Source organism: Trichomycterus rosablanca, chromosome 13 (genome assembly GCF_030014385.1).
Source record: "Trichomycterus rosablanca isolate fTriRos1 chromosome 13, fTriRos1.hap1, whole genome shotgun sequence".
NCBI lineage: Eukaryota > Metazoa > Chordata > Actinopteri > Siluriformes > Trichomycteridae > Trichomycterus > Trichomycterus rosablanca.
In genome coordinates this window covers 1,829,004-1,848,660 of record NC_086000.1, presented here as the reverse complement: position 1 = coordinate 1,848,660, position 19,657 = coordinate 1,829,004, and the positions used below count along the sequence as shown (strand labels likewise).

Genomic DNA, 19,657 nt, shown 5'->3' with positions numbered 1-19,657 from the left:
GATACACCTAACGGCACGCACACGCGATGAGCAACAGATACACCTTAACACGTCAAACCTGCTGTGTGTTACAGGACGGTGGTGCTGGAGAGCCGACCGACAGATAATCCCACAGCTCAGAGTAACCTGTACATACTGGCAGGCCACGAGAACAGCTACTGAACACACACACACACACACACACACTAAACCGCATTCCTCAGCCATGCTGCGTAACACACTACACCCAGCCACAAGTATAAGCTCTGTGTGTGCACATAGACATTCCTGCTCAACACACATACACACACCCCATACGCCAGCCGCCGTTCTCTTAAACTACTGTACGCTACACAACAGCCATAAATCAGCACAGAGATAAAGGGGCACGAACCTCGGATCGTACACTAACACATTCGGCTATTTTAACGTATTTATTCTGACACGTCACAACGAGGAGTCTTGGTTTAGATTTTTTTTTTTTGTACGTTTTATACATTCCTGCCTGCAGCCTGTCCTTAATCCTAGTCTGGCTTTATTCATAGCCATTGTTATTCCAGGGCAACAAAATAATATCAGAAAGGTTTAATCTGAGAGTAGAGACATTTCGATTTCGAATAAATAACAAAATTATTATTAAACGCTGAATATAAAACACTAAATTGTATTATTCTCAAGAAATTACACCGAAATTATTTATAGTTATTTTAATAACCTCCAACAATAATCTGCTGTGACTTTCAACTAGCTGCTATAATTTGGTGACCGGTAACCTCGGGTGATAACCTTATCTTGCTATGAACAACTAACTAGCTGTACATTCCTTTTATTAAATATAATAATAATAGGAAACATTTCCATTCATAAACAAAACCTCTTTACAAACGCAAACATGGCTCAGAGCGCAATTTTTGGCTGAATTAGGATTATTCCTTTAATCCTGTACGCATTATTTCATTCAGTCAACAGAAAATCAGGACCACGAAAGCAAGGAGGGTTCTGAAGATAAAGCCACGTCAGATCTAAACGTTCTGTATTTAATGTACTATTTTAAAACGGTCTATTTTACCTAATAAATACTTATGTGAAAGCATTACAGGACCAGTCGTGCTCAGATTTGCCCTTTTTTAAACAATTCTTACTTCAGGAAAACTAAACTCACTCACATGATTCCTTTAAGTATTATTTTATCATGTATTTGGGATCCTTGTCGGCCTGTTCAGCATATAGAAGTGAGAATATAAATAAGAATCAAATCTTAATATATCAGATCAGATGTACATTCCAAATAAATCCTTCTCCCAGCATTAAATAAAGGGGCGTTTTCCACACAAGTAGAGTTGATTTAGATGTTCATTACAGGACCAAAATCAGAACCCAGTTCCCTGAGGCTGTCTGTAATGATGCCTTTATGGAGAACAACAATTAGAGCCAAACTGTAGTTTTTATATTTGAACTAGACCAAAGTCTACAAATAAAACGTCTTAATAACACAACGTTCATGTTATAAATACAGATGAAGTTAAAATGTACATATATTATTTAGAGGCTCAAACTCATTTCCTCCCAGTAGGTGCTGAACCTTCTGTTGTGCCCACAGAAAGCACTAAATTAGCTGCAGGTTAAATTTCGATTATAAAACATTCGTACCACTTCAAAAGTGGTCTTCATTTTCTGCTTTAAAGAAGATAAAAGAAATCCAGATGAATAATAACACTCACTACAGGAGCGTACTTTGCTTTACTCCTTTGCTTCACACGATCTGATCACTAATCACTGTATTCACATCTTTTTTTTTTTACAATGATATCGTGACGTTCTCCGTTCTGCAAGTGCACAGACGATGTAAACTGTCCATGAAACAAAGCACACACGCTCACACACGTCGCCTCGCACTACAGACATTTACACACGAGCTGTGATGTTCGTTAATAATAGTGATTACTGATAGAGACGATTTTAAATAATAATAGATCTTTGATGCATCATGATAAAGCAGAGATGCGGTTTGTGTAAATATTAACCAACCCAAGAACTCTTGTATTGACGGCTGCATTCACAAGGACATTGTGGTATTTACTGTTGTTGAGATTAATCTAATGAATCTCTTGATCTCTGCACTCGTGTCAGAAAGAGACTCACTGGTGTAAAATTCATGTAAATGTAGCGTTTTTCTGATGCCTAACAGATTTATTGATCGTCGAGGTTCATCGTCACTTTGCTTTCAAATAGTTGTAATATCTGACTTGGGCACCAGTCTATTGTGGGGCTTCAGGCCAAACCCACCTGCATTAACAATTTCAACCCCTAGAATGCTACTGTATATTATTTCTGTAAATTCTAAATAGTATAACAAACCTGAGCAGAGTTTCCTTCCTTTCTTTTAGATTCGCTTTATTTTCAGTGTTATTTTATCTTGTGTGTATTAAAGCCAAACCCTCTGTATGATAAATAAATAACACAAGTTAATATTATCTAATTGTTAATAAAATTGTACTGCTGCAAATGCTTAGCAGGTATGTTCTGAAACAGTTTAGTAACAGGTACATACCATTGTTTAGAGGTTTGCATTTGACTGTGTGTGTGATATATACATATACATATATATACACACACACACACACACACACACACACACACGCGAGGGATCTTTAAAAAGTTTCCGCACTTTTATATTTTAGTAAATATTTAGTGATAAACGATGAGGGCGGGACAGGAGGAGGAGGAATCGGTCGTGTCTGAGAGACAGGGAGACTCTTATAGTCTGGATTTAGCTCCATCTGATTTCCACCTTTTTGGACGCTCAGAGAAGCTTTAAGTGGAAGAAGGTTTTCATGTGATGATGTGAAAGCAGCGGCACATCAGTGGCTACGCTCTCAGTTTTTTGTCTGACGGCATTAAAAAGTCGGTACGATGCTGGGAAAATGCATCGGAAGGTGAGGATGTAGAAAAGTGCTGAGACCTTTTGAAGAACCCTCGTATTAGAGGATATTTTTATGTTTCGCTGCTTGTATTATATCTAAATTGGGCAGTAAAATAACAGGGAGTTTTATGGCTAGGAACATTCAATGCAGTTAAATTTGTATTTTATATTCATGCTTTTCTGAGTTACGTTCAAATAATGAAATCAGTTAGAAAATGTGTTGTTTTTTTTTACAATGCCGTAATGACCTTGTGAACGTAGTCGTCTGTTTCTAAATGCTAAACATTTCAAATATAAGAATTCGAGTCTTGGGGTGACATTTAGCAACATGTGCATGCTTTCTAGAGAAGTGTGTTTGAGCTGCTGCATCGGACTCCGTTCTGACCTCTGGGCCAAAATATCACACGGAGCGTTTCTCATCTGTATCCTGTCCGATAGAGGGATCGCTTGTTTATTTTTATTTTTCTCGATAGCTTCTGCTTGATAGAGATTGAGACACGCTTTGTAATTTCATCAGACAGCACATGGCCTACCAGTGGAAACACGCAGGGTGTCGTATATCCCACACATTGCTCAACACACAGATAACAGATAAGTGCGTATTTAAGAGAGCTAGATTAACGCGTATAGAGCGCAGTAGTTCGAACCTTAATGCAACTTTTAATCCTGACACGCAGGTTCCAGCATGTGTATCTGATAAACTCCGCGTCGTCGGCTGCATCGTTAACGTGTTCACACTTCAGTGCACATGACCTGTAAATAGTGTACGATAATATTTGGTTTTACAGACTGTATAATCGTCTATATTTTGTTTCGGATCTGATGAGATTAAGGTAACACATTAAAGTTGATAAAATGTAAACGATCTTGTCTTTGTGCTTTGCTCTTTTTTATCGATCTCTTCATGAGGTCATTTTTTAGTAAACTAACGACATTAATGTACATAAATGCTCATATTTTCTCCAAAGAAGATGTACAGTTAAAGATAAACGTTTATATTGTTTATACATGTAAAAAAAGCTTTTCCCTATTCAGCTGCTTAATTGCATTTTGCTTCCTCTACTACTGCAGGGGCGGCTCGGTGGCTCGGTGGGTAGCACTGTCGCCTCGCAGCAAAAAGGTCCTGGGTTTGATCCCCAGGTGGGGGGTAAATGGTGGCAGTCTGGTCTCACTGTGGTTTACAAGTTGTAACGTTAAGCCTCCACAAGGGGGTGTTCGTGTACAAGTTTCTTTTCTTAGGTGCCTGTTAAAATTTGTTTATTTAATTATTATTATTGTCTTCAACCCCTCTTTTTGGCTCGCGACCCATTCGATAGCTAGTGAATAGTGAATACTGAAGTGTGTGTGTGTGTGTGTGTCTAGACCACGGTTCCTCTGCTGATGTCCCCAGGTTGGGCTGCTCTGTTTGACCTGCCAGACTCCAGTTCGTTGTTGCTCTGCCCTTCAGTCTTTTCCACAGATTTCTCCACCTTGCTGTCTGCACCAGACCTGACACACACACACACACACACACACACACACACACACACACACACACACAAACACACAAGTCAAGTCAAGTCAAGTCAACTTTATTTATATAGCGCTTTTTACAATAGACATCGTCTCAAAGCAACTTTACAAAATCCAGGACCAACAGACCAAAAACCCCTGTTGAGCAAGCCAAATACAGGAAGAAACCTTGAGAGGAACCAGACTCAGTAAGGACCCCCGTCCTCCTCGGGTGGCCTGGAGGATACTTTGAATAAACAGGATTTACACAAATCATACAAACAGAATTAAATGAACTAAAAGTTATAACTGGCAATAAATAAATAAATACACACACACACACACACACAGTGTGAGATTAGTTAAAATCTCCTCAGCATTTTTATTCATTCATTCTCTGTCTGTTTTACCACCTCTGTATACTGGTCAGGGTCATGGTGGGTACGATTCATTGGGCGAAACATAGTAAACAGTAGGAGACACACACACACACGGGACAATATTTAGTAGCTCCATTCGACCTGGCTGCATGTCTTTGGACTTGTGGAAGGAAACCCACATGGACATGTGGAGAACATGCAAACCACACAAAAACGACCCTGGTTGCCAGGTCGGGAAATCAAACCCAGACTTTTCTTGCTGTTAGGCAACAGCGCTACCGTGGTTCCCTCTTGTGTATTTCCTAGTGTTCTCCACAATAATTACATTTAAACAGCATCAGTTTTGGCGCCCGAGGAGGGTATATTCACCTGCCCCACGCCCCCTCTGATGCGTGCGCAGTCCCTCGACCCCTTGGGCACCAAAAAAAAAACCAACCTGTGTATTTTATTATGACCAGAATAAATAGTATAAAATATTGTGTTACTTTTACATTTTCCTAAAGAGTTTTTTGAAGGAGCTGCGGAATCCTTTTCCCTCCTTCCGGCTGCGCTCGCTCAGAGGGGCGTGGTCAGCTTCACCAGACGCAGTCTTCCATTTTAACTCCTCCCACACTGGGGTTCCAGAATCCTGAGTCTGGAAAACACGACGAATTTTCAGCTTCTATTTTAGAAAGATACGCTGTTCATTCCTTTTATCTTGCTTACCCTGTGTAGGTGTTGTGCCAGCTCCTCGGTGGCGACGTGTGCGTGCGTTTCGTGGCATCGTTCCGGGCTGCTGTGCGTCAGTCTCGTCCTGGCGCTTGATTGGCGCACCAGTCTCTGGTGGACCGGACTCCTGACCGGATGCTGGTGGCTGTCTGTGTTATCGATTTGCAGGCCGTTGAGTGACTTGCTCTTTCGTTGCACCGCCTGCAGCGGGCGTGGCATCATCATGCCGGCTGAATCGGGCGACGCGTGGCCACGCTTGGCCCTGTAAGCCCCGCCTTTTCTGCTCCGCCCTCTTTCATGCGAGGGCTGGTCTGGACTGATTGAAGGGCTGCAGCGCACGAATGCGATGTCGATGCTGGAATCGGTCGAGTGCGAGGCGCTTGAGCAGTGAGAGTCCGCGCCTTTGTAGGGGAGAAAAGCCTCCATGGCATCAGCCAGTGCCGAGCCCGTCCTGTCTGTTTCAGGAATTCTGTGGAGAGCAGAGCTCGGAGCTTTGTGCCGAGTTTCTGAGTCGGAGGGGAAGGGAATGTCGGGGTGAAAACGATTAGGCTCTGATTCCCAGTCAGGGTAGCGACGGATGGCGGCTTTCTTGGCGCGTCTCACACCATGAACTGGATCGCTGAGAGATAAAGAGAGATGAATGCGTGAGAGGAAGGAAAACTGAAGGCTGATAAATAGATGAACAAATCTGTGATCGGTGAATAAATCATAGTTTAGAAGGCGGGTTGATATCAGAGACAGTCTGGAACATATCAAACTCAACCAGAGGTGCGGATCAAAACCCAGGACTCTGAAGCTGTGCAACATCCATACTACCCTTGGTATCGCTGTGCTGTCCTGGATTCATTATTTAGATAAAATATATTGAGATTTGGATTGATGGATGGAAGAATAGATGGGTGGATGAAGCATTGATTCGATAGATTGATGGATAGATGAAGTATTGATTATATAGACGGGTGGGTGGGTGAACAGATGGGTGGATGAAGTATTGATTAGTTGGATTGATGGATAGATAAAATATTGATTAGATAGATTGATGGATAGATGGAAGTATTGATTAGATAGATTGATGGATAGATGAAGTATTGACTATATAGACGGGTGGGTGGGTGAACAGATGGGTGGATGAAGTATTGATTAGATGGATTGATGGATAGATAAAATATTGATTAGATAGATTGATGGATAGATGGAAGTATTGATTAGATAGATTGATGGATAGATGAAGTATTGACTATATAGACGGGTGGGTGGGTGAACAGATGGGTGGATGAAGTATTGATTAGATGGATTGATGGATAGATAAAATATTGATTAGATAGATTGATGGATAGATGGAAGTATTGATTAGATAGATTGATGGATAGATGAAGTATTGACTATATAGACGGGTGGGTGGGTGAACAGATGGGTGGATGAAGTATTGATTATAGTTCTTTGTGGGTTGGTGAGATCACTCACGTCAGTGCGCTGCTGTTGCTGTAGGTTGATGAACTCTCATAATCTGTTTTATACAGCTGCTTCACTGAAGATCTGATACACACACACACACACACACACACTGCAATTTTCATTCTTCAAGAACATTACAATTGCATTTATACTGAAGGGCCTCCAGAGCGAGCCCTTTAGTGCCCTCACTACAGAGGTTGGACCCTTCGAGGGGGTTTGGGTACCGTCGTGTCCTGACCTGCCGTGTTCCTTGCGAGAGTGTGTCGGACGGTCCTGCTGGTCTGCGTACAGACTGTGTGTGTGGTTGTGTGACAGCAGCTCCTGGTTGTGCTGGAAAAGGTCGCTGTACTGGGAGGTGAAGGATCGGAGGTGCTGCACACACACGAGCAGCAGGTAATAATCGGGATGCTCGGATTCTGTGTGTCGCAGAAGGTTCTAACACACACACACACACACACACAGATGAACAGAATTATGAGGACTAGCATGTGCTGTGTAAACGTATTATAGAGGTGAGGGGGGGTGTAGTGCCTTTTACACCCACCTGCAGGCACCCAAGATACTCAGGGATACGCTGGACTGGCTGGAGCAACAGAGTGTGGAGGGATGGGTGGGTCTCGTCTCCTGAGGTGTCACCCTAGAAGAAACCATGCACATCCAATCAGGATGAAGCAGAAAGTGAATGTGTATTAAGTATTGTGTGTGTGTGTGTGTGTGTGTGTGTGTGTGTGTGTGTGTGTGTGTGTGTGTGTGTGTGTGTGTGTGTGTGTGTGTGTGTGTGTGTGTGTGTGTGTGTGTGTGTGTGTGTGTGTGTGTGTGTGTACTTCTAGTAGGCCGACAAGCTTCGAGGACTTTTTGAACAAGCCGACAACATTGAGACACTCAGGAAGCTCCTTCAGATAGGAGACGTAGTTTTCCAAGAAATCATTCTGTAAACACACACACACACACATTCTGGTCACCTTCGATTGGTTAATTCAGTATTAGATATAATACAGTATTAGATCAAGACTCGTAGCACCTCTTTACTGGTGAGCCTCAAAAATACGTCTCCCATAATGCCCTGCCAGTGGCTCCTGAGCACACGGTCCTGCAGCAGTTGCAGCAGCTCCAGATGTTGCTGGATCAAAAAGCGCAAGGAGGACGGAAACGGCCTGAGAGAGACGGACAGATATGAATGTGAGGTGACGTGTCCACTTTCACAAATCGCCTACATGCGTTTCACTCAGTGAGGAGGATGGTTAGAGAGCCTTTGGGGCGGTTTTAGCTCACATAACATTACGGACTTTGAGAAGTACCAGGAGTCTGATGAGCTTAATCTGGGTCCTGGTTGGATCTTTCTGCCAGACGTTGATTCAAACCCCGTCTTAGTCCCCTAACCTGAACCCTGTTGTACTGTCACCTGTGTGTGTGTGTGTGTGTGTGTTATTGTGTGTGTGTGTTGATGAATGTGTTACCGCTTGTCCCTGAGGTTGGAGTTTTCAGAGCCGTTATAGGAGATGTTGGCCTTCAGTAGCAGAGACAGATACGATACGTAAACTCTCTCGGACTCCAGCAGCTCCAGAGCAGATACCTGCCTCTGACCTACACACAGACACACGCTGATCAGCCAAAAATGCTTCGTGCTTATTTAATTGTGCACCTGAGTTGCAAGGATGTTGTACACACACTATGCGACCAAAAGTATTCGGACACCGGACCATGAGCTTGTTAGACATCCCATTTCAGCTAGAACAACAGCCGCTTTAGAATATGTCTGTGGAAATATTTCTGATAGGGATTCGAACCCTGGATCCATGCATCAGTGGGTTTGTGTAATTTACCGCTGTGGTACCTGAGCGCCCTCCTCCCAAATACATGCATTTAGGTGCACGATTAGGTAAATGGATGATTGTATTCTGTCGTCTGATGGTCCAGGGTGTTTTCCTGTCAGGACCCTGGTGCTAACCAGCACTCACACAACCTGCTGTGCAACCGAGTCATTTATATATGACGATTAATTTTTAATATAATATATAGTAATATAGTATAGTACATACACATCAAAGCACACACTAGTGGACGTGTAGGCTGGTCTCCACCCCTCCTGTTCCTCTTTTTAACACTAGCCTTGTACATTATAAACGTTCTTCTGTTTTAGTGAACCCCAAAACCACCTCTAAAGTTTAGTTCCTAACATATCTGAGACTTACTCATCTCCTGGTTGCTCTGTTCTGTTACATCTCTGCTGTTTCTCCTCTCCTTCCACAGTGAAGATCTGGAGTGATTCCTGAAACCACTGGCATCCTGCTCCGAACCTTACACACACACACACACACACACAGAGTAGCAATCAGCAGTCTGTCTCCTCATAACGTGCCCAGTCAGAAGGTTCAGTGTGAACGAATTTTTACTCTGGCTGGTTGGCAGGCTGCTGATGTAATGCTGAATGAGGTTCAGGTGTGTTTGGCTGCAGGTTGAGGAGAACCCGTCCACCAGCTCCTCCCCTCTAGAGAATTTCCTACCGGTAACAGAGGTAAGAGAGTCAGTTATAATCACTCCAGCCTGGCCTTCGCCCCCGTGTTCGTGTACGTACCTGTGCTGTGACCTGTGCAGCTGCTCCATGTCGTTTCGTAGCTCTTTCTGTCTGATGCTGAGTTCAGAGATCTGAGTCAGGGCGGCGCTCGTCTCCTCCTGAAAGCATCACACACCACACGAGAGAGAAATGACTCCAGATAGAGGGGAAGCTGTACTGGGACCTGGGCGTGTCCACACTTCAGACTGGTATAGTGTAGAAGATACCCTTCTAAAAACCGAGAGCAGATTCAGGATCTCCTCCTGATGCTGCACAAGAGATTTAAAGACTGACTGACATTAGTGTTCAAGTGACTAAACCTGTAACTCATTATGCAAACGGTGTCGGGTACATTTTACTTACTGAGCTCTGTTTAAGGAGCAGAGATGAAACCTGCTTTGTAAGTGTTTATATACTCAATCATGGATCCCTAAAAAAATCACTCCATCTACAAAAACTAAACGTTTGTAAACTAATGAGCTTCCAGGGGTCTACTATGCTAGCCCACCACCTCTGAGACCTGGGTTCGAATCTTAGTGGTGCTGTCGGCCGGCTGAGCATCCACACAGGCTGTGTCTAAGGGGCTAAAGTCTAAGGGTCTGTCCATTTCAGTGTTTCCCGCAGTGACCCTCACCTGGACAAGGATGCAATGCCATGTGTGGTTACACCTGTATTCATATATATGTGTGTGTGTGTGTGTGTGTGTGTGTGTTTTAGCACGTGCACACCTGGACTGTATTCAGCGTGTTTCTTAAAGACAGGATTTTCTCGGCCGCGTCTCTTTGGCACTCGGACACTTGCTCCTCCAAACGACTGCTGTTTTGCTGCAGGGTGGAAATCCCCTGAACCACGCCCCTGAGACCTGCTTTAAGCTCCGCCCACAGGGCCTGCAACTGCAAGTTGGACAAAACCTTTTGAGCACAGCCTAAACGACAAACCCCAAGAGGTATGTGGACAGCTCATATGGATCTGACCTCTCTTTGCAGCTATAACAGCCTTGACTCTTCTGGTAAAGCTTTCCAAGGGATTTGGGAGGTGTGTGTGGAAATGCGTGTGCATGTAGTAGAAAGTGCATTTGTGAGGTCAGTTCCAATTCATCCCAAAGGTTTTCAGTAGGTATTCAATGAAGTTGAGGTAATTGAATGAATGGATGAATGAATCAACTTTTTTTTACAGTAAGACAACAAGAACATTGTGTTTATGAGTGTGATATGTACTTTAATGTGATTACAGAAGCAGAGCAGAGTGGAGGAAGCAGCTGAGTTTGGTTAGTTTTGGTCACACTGTCTTCAATTTAACTCTGATGTTGGACTTTAATTCTCAAGCTTGGACTTTGTTTACATGACCTCGCAATCTCTCATTGTAAAAGTTGTGTGTGTGTGTGTGAAACACAGAGAGAGAGAGAGAGAGAGAGAGAGAGAGAGAGAGAGAGAGAGAGAGAGTACCTGAACCATGTGCAGATCTGGTTCATCCTCATGTGTGTCTGTATCTGTAAAACAGAAAACATTTAGAAAGACTTTATACTGTATGTTTACACGCCTGTAGAGAAGTTACAGATCTTTAAAATGCATCGGAAGCTGACTGTGTAGAAAAGTGATGGAGTTTAATTTTAAGTTAAATAAAGTGTGGAAACTTTTTGAAGAACCCTCATTGATGTATTTGCATTCATATTTCTATAGACAAATTTGTTGCAGTAACGTTATAGGTATTTTTTTTACGTCCAAATAAATTAAATGACACTTAACGTTAGGAATGAAGTGTTTAAGAACACATTTTCACCGTACCGATATTAGGGTTGCAGGGAGGGGTGCTGGAGCCTATCCCAGTTCTTCAATGGGCGCAAGGCACACAGTAACACCCTGGACGGGACGCCAGTCCATCACACACACATTCACTTATAGGGCAATTCAGTGTCTCCAATTAACCTGACTGCATGTTTTTTGGACTGTGGGAGGAAACCGGAGCTCTCGGTTCTCACGGGGAGAACATGCAAACTCCGCACAGAAAGGACCCGGACCGCCCCGCCTGGGGATCGAACCCAGGACCTTCTTGCTGTGAGGCGACACTGCTACCCACTAAGCCACCGTGCCGCCCAATACAGTATAATGAATATTCAAATCAATTTTGAGACACAAAGAGGTGTAAACAGAACAACGCAGTGGGGGAATTATTATAGCAATTACAAAAACAACACCCCTAAAATATTTGCTAAATGTAATGGAATAATAAGCAGTTATTACTGGTGTCCTAGTAGGTGTTCACAGCTAATGGGATTGTTGGGACATCATTAAATCATTATTGGAAGAAGATCCAAAAGAACATCTAGCAGAACATTAAGTGAACAGTTTAAACAAGATCTGAACAACATTACAAAACATTTGCAAAATGTAGGATACTCATGAGCTGTGTCCAAAATACTGCTTCACCTTCTGCTTGTCCGTTCTCCATGTTCCACTGGATTCTAGATTCCAAGCAGTTCCACAGATCTCCGTCCAGATGAAGAATTTTCTCCTGTTTCCCCTGTAAAGTTTTGTCCTTTGTCACGTTTCTGTCCTTCCCTTCAGAGGAGAGATGTCAGGACTAACAGAAGGCCTGAGAACTTGTTTTGTATTTGTTTGTAAGTCGTCTTTACACACTCTATCCTCCTCCTCAGTCCCACCTACAGTGTGTGTTCCTTCTCTCTTAAGAACCATGTGAGTCTGATGAGGTCTCACACAAACAAGGCCTTGTTGTGCTGTAAGTGGAGGGATGAAGGGATGAGAGGACGGCTAGAGGAACAGAGATCCACCCCTGCTACATGAGAACGAGATGATTTAATTTCCCCCTCGCTCGTTAACAGAAATTTGCCGTGAACGTTGAACACACACCCACTCGCTTTACGTAAACAGACAATAAGTGGTTTTACTGGAGCGGTTTAGAAGAAGCCAATAAAAAAGTGCAGACGGTACACCCATCTGTAAAAATCACCCATTCTTAAGCAGAGTGATGTAGCCGCCTGTTTGATTACCGTACACACCCTAGTCATTTTTATAATTTTTTAAATGCAACAATAATGCATAACGTGGCACATGTCAGCTCGGTTTGTGTCACCCCTGGTTAGGTGGTAGAAAAAACTGTATTCAAATGCGTTTGTGGTTATAGAAAAATAATCCTAGAAAATAACTTTTTACAATTAGCATCACTGTGTTTTCATCTATAGGTCTTAAAGACTGAAGACCAGAACAAGAAGTTTAAGAGCCCTCCAGGCTGCTGGGTCATCTTCTTTAACTAGACTAGACTCTCTTCTTTAACTCAACATACAGTTTTTAGTGGAGCTAGTGGACAGGAACTCATTTTTGCGTGAATTTAGGCGTGTAACCTACAAGGTTTTGACTTTTTATCAATGGCAGCCAGATTCATTTAAGTAAAACCTCCTGGTATTTAAAATTGCATCTTTTTGGCTCATCTGACCGTTCATTCTGGTTCCAGAAGTGGCTAGTGTGGTTAAATAATAAATGGAACAGGGTTTTTTTCTGGAATTGATGTAAAATCTAATCGTCAATTTGGAGACAAATATCCAACTTTGATCCTTAAAGAACTTTTTGCCTCTTTAGCCATCCTCCTCACTGTGCGTGAGGGAAAAATACACCTGCATCCTCTTTATAATTAATAATTGTTTTTCTAATGAAGGGGTATTTACAACCATAGCACACGCCATACACATTTCCTCCCACAGTTCAAAAACATGCAGTCAGGTTAATTGGAGACACTGAATTGCCCTATAGGTGAATGTGTGTGTGTGTGTGTGTGTGTGCCCTGCGATGAACTGGTGCCCGGTCCAGGGTGTTACTGTGTGCCTTGCGCCCATTGGAAAGCTGGGATAGGCTCCAGCACCCCCCGTGACCCTGATTGGATAAGCAGTTAAGAAAGTGAGTGAGTGTTTTATAAAGCAGGGCCACTTGGGATGTATCTGTAACATTAACAAACAGAATGGGTGCGAACATAGCAAGGATGCCAGTAGATGTGTTTTTCAGGTGTGTTTAGCTTAGATCTTGAAATGCGTCTGTAAGCCATGTTTTATTAAAGACACTGCAGATGCTAGGCAATAATAAATCCATTTAATAGTATGCACTTCCTCTCTCTGTAATCTTCCCAAGCCCAGAGAGACTCATGTCTCATGTCTTACACTGAACTCCTGATTTCAGACCGCAGTCATGAGCTCCGTTCTGTGCGTATAAATAAAAAGCCGAGTGTTTCTCAGGCTTGTCGTGGATCATTTTGTTCCTATCTCAGATCAGAGGGATTCATCTGCCGGCAATCACATGGCTTATTGTTCTGTGTGAGGTCATGAATTATCATGTTAGGTTCTTTTAAACAAACAGTTCAAACTACATTCCCAATTTTACCTATCGTACATGACCTTTCTAAAGGTAATAGAGGAAGAGGATGGGCAGCAAGTTGGACGAATACAATCTGAGGAATAATTAAGAAGCCTGAAGACCCAAACAGTGACAGGAAATTTATTTACATTTACATTGTCTGCTTTTACCCAAAGCGACTTACAATACTGTGACAGTATATTGTCTAAGCAGTCAAGGCGTAAGGGCCTTGAACCAGCAACCTTTCGATTACTAGTCCAGTACCTTAACCACTAGACAACAACTGCCTATATTATTCTGGAGAAGCACTATTCACATAGTCACCAGGGGTCAGAATCTACCTGATGGCATTAGAATGACATTTGAAAGAATTATTCATTCATTTTTTCAGGGTTGTGGTGTGCACAAAGCCTATCCCAGAAACAGAACACTGGGCGCAAGGTGAGAATCTATAACACAGCATACAGCACCTACTTAATTATCCATATGTACTCATTCACATTCCTCCCCTTTCTTAGAACCTAGAAAAGCACAGAGACATAAAGAGAACATACTAAACTCCACACAGATGTCGACTAAAGCTAGAGATACTCAAATAGATCTTTGGTTTTGATTTGATCATTCTGGGGTCCGATTCTGCACGGAAACCCAGGTGAGGGTGACAATTAATCCCAGTCCTCTCAGACCCATTACTTCAGCACAGTTAGCTTCTTGGTTGGTTTGACACTGCAGGCTACATTTTAGGTTGAGGAAAGTCTTTACAGACATCAAGCTGATTTGACATGGAGTCCAAGAGAGCTTAACCAGCTTGGATTCTCTGGGTGGCATGTATGACTATACAGATACAGACAGTGCCGGTTAGCATCCTGCACACGCTCAGCTGCCTGGTCACATTGCATAATTTAAAAAAATGAAATGTCTTAATGTTTTGTAACTCACAGACTAGAACAGAACTCTGATCTGCCAGTAATGATCTGTTTCGATCACTGCTTATTTATTTACAACGCTCTTTGAAGAGGGAAGTTTCAGATGTCCTGATGGACAATGAGCACTCTGTTTTGAGAGAAACACGCGCTTACTTGTTGCTCTAAATGAGCACAAAATTATTAATTTTTTTAATATATAAATCCTCATGTTACATAAGTCTAAGCTTGAGTCCGGGTGCTGCGTTTCCGTGGAAGTTTCCAGTCCATATACGTCCATCTGAATCAGTGAGCTCACCCTCACTTTCGAGTCTGAAAAAATACAAATATTAAAGCATTAGAATGTCAAATGTACTCGATCCATCAAAATATAGACATGTAGTGTGTATTATTTTACCAGGGATTGATCATCACACGTTCACTTCAGCAGACTGAATAAGCATTATTATTTATATACCAACAGTTTCACCCAAGTGTTCAATCATTCATTCATTCATTTTCACTAATCGCTCCATTCTGTTTAGGCTCACAGTGGGTTACCAGAAACAAAGTGCCAGTCATACATTCACCTTCTCACACACATGTAAGGGGTGGCACGGTGGCTCACAGCAGGAAGGTCCTGGGTTCGATCCCTTGGTGGGGCGGTCCGGGTCCTTTCTGTTTGGAGTTTGCATGTTCTCCCAATGCCTGTGTGGGTTTCTTCCGGGGGCTCCGGTTTCCTCCCACAGTCCAAAGACGTGCAAATGAGGTGAACTGGAGATACAAAATTGTCTATGACTGTGTTTGATATTAAACTTGTGAACTGATTAACCTTGTGTGTAATGAGTAGCTACAGTTTCTGTCATGAATGTAACCACAGTGTGTAAAACATGACATTAAAACCCTAATAAAAACTAAAAACACACGTAAGCTTAATCTGGTACAGCCAATTTACCTTCTGCATACTTTTGGAAGTAGGAGAATACTGTAGCACCTGAGGGAAACCCACACAGACACTAGAAAAATGTGCAACAGGGTGAATCTTGCCTAGACTGGCATATATGCAAGGGCTGGTCCTGTTATGCTAAATGGTACAGTGTACAAAGGGGAAATTACTGCTGGCTGCTATTTGAGTTAAAGCTCACTTTTGTCTGCTTTTTGTTTATGCAGCACTACACACACAATCCAGAGCCCTGAAGAAGATTATGACTTAGGAGTCGTTGACAAAATTGATCCTGAACCATCAAATGAATGACGTTTTTACTCCTGATAAGATGATAGTTTATGACTTACAGAGAATAAGATCTGATACTTAATTCTTCAGTCACATTTATTGAGAGCGTATGATCATCATTAAATCATATTAGGCCCATTTAAAAATAAAAAAGCACCGACAGAATCTGCGACCTTTCCTTGATCATTAATGAACAGAGCTCTTTGTTGAACGAGCAGCGCGGCCACTATAGTGGTAAAGGCCACAGACTGAGAGAATCTGTTGTGGTGTGTGCGTGTGTGGGTTTGACATCCGTCCTTGTTTTATTGCTGCTGTAATAAAGATCGTTCCCTAAAAGCAACCATGTGTTGGTCAGCTGAACTTTTACATGTGAAAGACTTTGCCTGTGGCCATGCAGAATGTCTGATCGTTTACGTAGGGTCAGTTCTAGTTTTTAAGAGCTTAAAAGGGAACTCATGGTTGATTTAGAACTACATTAAATCCCTTCAATTCGGAACTGCTCCTTGGATCCCCTCAGGTAAAAAACACCCTATTAAAGGTCAGGTGGTGCAGCAGTCTATTACACAAGCCCACCACTGCTGAGATTCTAACACGGCTATCATCCAGCAAGACGTCTGGACAGACATGATTAGGTGAATGGACGAATATCCATTAAAGAAAAGCTACACTTTCGAACAATAAAGTACTTTTAAGGGGGTGTAATACCTGTTGTTGCTAAACGTTCCTGAGTATTTGGTTCCATCAGGAAAGTGGTACGTGCCATCACCATGGTACATGCTGTCTCTGAACTGGCCTTTATACACAGCTCCTGAAGGGTGTGAGAGACTTCCACTGCCATTCATCTGCAACATGAACACATGACACTAGATTTCCCATAAAGCACTATTTTTACTCAAATCAGCACTATACAGACCTCAAAGGAATAATTCAGCATAAAACAAATATCAAAAGATACACAGACACACACTTTTAGAAAAATACCCTGAATTAATAATGATTGGAGGAACACAAAGGGTGCAAATGCTTCCAAACTGACCTCGAGTTTAATATGTAAACCTGGAAACAGTGATATATTCAGATAAGCGCTGGTCCCAGTATCTCCTTAAAATAATGGGTTACTACAAATCACTACAAAGTTAATCTGACTGACCACCTGATCAAAATTGCTGAAACACTTTTAGTAGGACGTGGTCTCTTCCAGCATGACAATACACCTATCTACAAGGCATAAGAGGTCATAAAAGGTGGCAAAATACAGTGACCAGATCTCAACACCAATGGGAGACTCCACTGTCATCAAAGCACCAACTGATCCATTCCTCTGATACAGTCTTGTGCCTCCATCTGAATGTACACACACACACACACACACACACACACCTTATCACTGTCCCACTCTCCAGTGTATGTTGTCCCGGAGGACGAGATCTGTGTGCCGAAACCTTTTCTCATCACCACACCATCTGAGGAACGGCAGCATTCACCCTCTTACAAACACACACCAAATAAAGTCATCACTGGAAACCAATCATGCAGTCGTTTCTTGTATATGTTTCTGCTTTAAACTTAAGATTGAATTAATACATTTGAGTGTTTGTGTTTGTGTTGTTTTAAATCACATCAGCAAGATTAGGATGTAGTTTGAGGGACATATTTGTACACATAAACACTTATATTGCTTCCCTACAAGCCTACATGAAGGAAACTCAACTCAACTCAACTCAACTTTATTTATAGAGCACTTTAAAAACAACAACAGCTGTGACAAAGTGCTGTACATAGATAATTATAAAACATAAAACAAACACTAGAAACAATGAGAAAATAAAAACAATAAAAAACAATAAAAGAAATAGATGAAACAAATAAAACGGTAAAAACTAATAAGGCAAATAAAACAAGGGCAAAGTCTTATGCTGGATTGAAAGCCAAGGAATAAAAATGGGTTTTAAGACTAGTTTTAAAAATAGCCAGTGAAGAGGCCTGTCTAATATGGAGTGGTAGGTTGTTCCATAATTTAGGGGCAGCGATTGAAAAAGCTCTATCCCCTCTGAGCTTACGCTTTGAAAGAATAAAACACTTTCTATTATCTTTCTCCCACATGTGTATGTCTCTGACTGAACACTCACCATATTTGTCTCCATTTGGAAATACGTATGAGATTTTCAGCATCCCAGGTTCTGAAATATAATATATATAGTTGTTTATTGAAAAATCAAACCATCATGGTGTCCCACAAGGTTCAGTTTTCCCTACTCTAGTATTTATCATCTGAACGCTCTCCCTCAATTTCTGCTCCATTCACACAAATCTAACTATGACAAGCTCACTCACTCACTCGCTCACTCACTCACTTTCTTAACCACTTATCCAATCAGGGTCGCGGGGGGTGCTGGAGCCTATCCACAGTAACACCCTGGACGGGGCGCCAGTCCATCGCAGGGTAGACACACGTACACACACACACACGTACACACACACATTCACCTACAGGGCAATTCAGTGTCTCCAGTTATCCTGACTGCATGTTTTTGGACTGTGGGAGGAAACCGGAGCTCCCGAAGGAAACCCACGCAGACACGTGGAGAACATGCAAACTCCGCACAGAAAGGACCCGGATCGTCTTGTTGTGAGGCGACAGTGCTACCCACCGAGCCACCGTGCCGCCCACTATGACAAGCCGATCACATAGGATAGAAAGATGCTTTTGGTGTCTAAATATCCTATAATAATAACCACGGGTGCTCAGGTGGTGCTGTGGTTTATTATGCTACCCCACTATCGCTGGGATCATGGGTTCGAATCCTCAGCCGGGATCAGCTATTGGCCAGTCGGTGTCTATGTACAGACTTGATTGGCTATGTCTAAGGGGGCAGGGTGGTTGAGACCCTGTGATGAAGTCCTGTTCTCAATGTGTTGCTGCATTGTGCTGGGAGAGACCGGACCCACCACAACCCTGACCAGGGGTAGTAAAACATGAGAATTACATAAAATTTGTAATAACCATGTTATAAACAAAAAATACTATAATTTTACAACAACAATAATAATAATTACTGTTATTATTATTATTATTATTATTATAAAGTCTATACTCGAGAAGTTATTTAGCTAACTACACTAGCTAGACCTACTAACCGAAACAAACCAGCTAACCAAAACAACCTAAAATACTCACCAGACATGTTATTACACTACTAATCTTTAAACACCAGACCTTATTTACGATAATAAATGTACATTTTACTATTTATTTATTTTATTTATTATTATTTCGACGTTACTAAACACCGAACTTTATTGTAGAAGCGTCCTCGCGACTGCGTTGCCATGGTGACTGTTTAACGGCCTTCCATTCATTTGCGCGTGTCCTGACCGCCACCTAACGGTCGCTCCCTAACCGCGTTTCAAATCGCACTTTATTTACTACGAAGTGCACTAGCTTGGTGACTTTGTCTAGTTATAAATCATGTCTGACAACATAGCATAGATTATTTATAACGCGTTTATATTTATAAATGCTCTATAGTACATATATATTAATAGTATGTAGTTTGTTTAATACAGAGCACTAAAAGTACTAGATGCACTTTATAGGAAATAGGGAGTAGGTTGGTCTTTTGGACGCAAACAAACTAAACTGACTTATGCCAATGCGCATGCGCTTTAGTAT

The 19,657-nt window shown here is 42.1% G+C and overlaps 3 protein-coding genes across 7 annotated transcripts in view; 1 reads left to right on the top strand and 2 right to left on the bottom strand.

Annotated features, from left to right (window-relative positions):
• map4k3b (mitogen-activated protein kinase kinase kinase kinase 3b) overlaps positions 1 to 3,764 on the top strand; it is a 30,851-nt gene extending 27,087 nt beyond the window's left edge. For all 3 annotated transcript variants that reach the window (XM_063007478.1, XM_063007477.1, XM_063007479.1), the window contains one exon: positions 75 to 3,764. In XM_063007478.1, the coding sequence (XP_062863548.1) occupies positions 75 to 162 (88 nt within the window). In that variant the 3' untranslated portion in view covers positions 163 to 3,764. The remainder of the gene's footprint in view (positions 1 to 74) is intronic.
• arhgef33 (Rho guanine nucleotide exchange factor (GEF) 33) lies at positions 3,689 to 14,808 on the bottom strand. 3 transcript variants are annotated; one of them, XM_063007480.1, is made up of 17 exons: positions 14,788 to 14,808; positions 12,154 to 12,224; positions 11,917 to 12,048; positions 10,936 to 10,979; positions 10,219 to 10,383; positions 9,512 to 9,609; positions 9,330 to 9,436; positions 9,129 to 9,233; positions 8,394 to 8,520; positions 7,958 to 8,090; positions 7,761 to 7,865; positions 7,481 to 7,573; positions 7,175 to 7,371; positions 6,946 to 7,017; positions 5,479 to 6,100; positions 5,265 to 5,407; positions 3,689 to 4,390 (listed from the first exon to the last, which is right to left on the bottom strand). In XM_063007480.1, the coding sequence occupies exons 3-17, from the start codon at positions 11,936 to 11,938 to the stop codon at positions 4,261 to 4,263; spliced, it is 2,163 nt and encodes a 720-aa protein (XP_062863550.1). In that variant the 5' UTR covers positions 11,939 to 12,048; positions 12,154 to 12,224; positions 14,788 to 14,808; the 3' UTR covers positions 3,689 to 4,260. The 3 variants fall into 3 exon arrangements, with proteins under 3 accessions (XP_062863550.1, XP_062863551.1, XP_062863552.1); XM_063007481.1 differs by having other exon boundaries at positions 4,306 to 4,390; positions 5,259 to 5,407; XM_063007482.1 differs by lacking the exon at positions 3,689 to 4,390 and having other exon boundaries at positions 5,267 to 5,407; positions 5,475 to 6,100.
• On the bottom strand, positions 13,976 to 19,322 carry morn2 (MORN repeat containing 2). Its single transcript, XM_063007483.1, has 5 exons — positions 19,163 to 19,322; positions 18,114 to 18,164; positions 17,365 to 17,471; positions 16,690 to 16,826; positions 13,976 to 15,083 (listed from the first exon to the last, which is right to left on the bottom strand). The coding sequence occupies exons 1-5, from the start codon at positions 19,167 to 19,169 to the stop codon at positions 14,984 to 14,986; spliced, it is 402 nt and encodes a 133-aa protein (XP_062863553.1). The 5' UTR covers positions 19,170 to 19,322; the 3' UTR covers positions 13,976 to 14,983.
• Positions 19,323 to 19,657: the final 335 nt, after the last annotated feature.

Excerpts from the sequence above, each read along its gene's own strand:
- arhgef33 (XM_063007480.1), bottom strand. The coding sequence starts at position 11,938 with ATGGAGAACGGACAAGCAGAAG. Across the intron at positions 9,437-9,511 it reads CTGCACAGGTCACAGCACAG|GAAATTCTCTAGAGGGGAGG; the intron begins GTACGTACACGA and ends TGTTACCGGTAG. Across the intron at positions 9,234-9,329 it reads CAGCCTGCCAACCAGCCAGA|GTTCGGAGCAGGATGCCAGT; the intron begins GTAAAAATTCGT and ends TGTGTGTGTAAG.
- morn2 (XM_063007483.1), bottom strand. Across the intron at positions 16,827-17,364 it reads GAGAGTGGGACAGTGATAAG|ATGAATGGCAGTGGAAGTCT; the intron begins GTGTGTGTGTGT and ends TTCATGTTGCAG. Across the intron at positions 15,084-16,689 it reads GGAACGTTTAGCAACAACAG|ACTCGAAAGTGAGGGTGAGC; the intron begins GTATTACACCCC and ends GTATTTTTTCAG.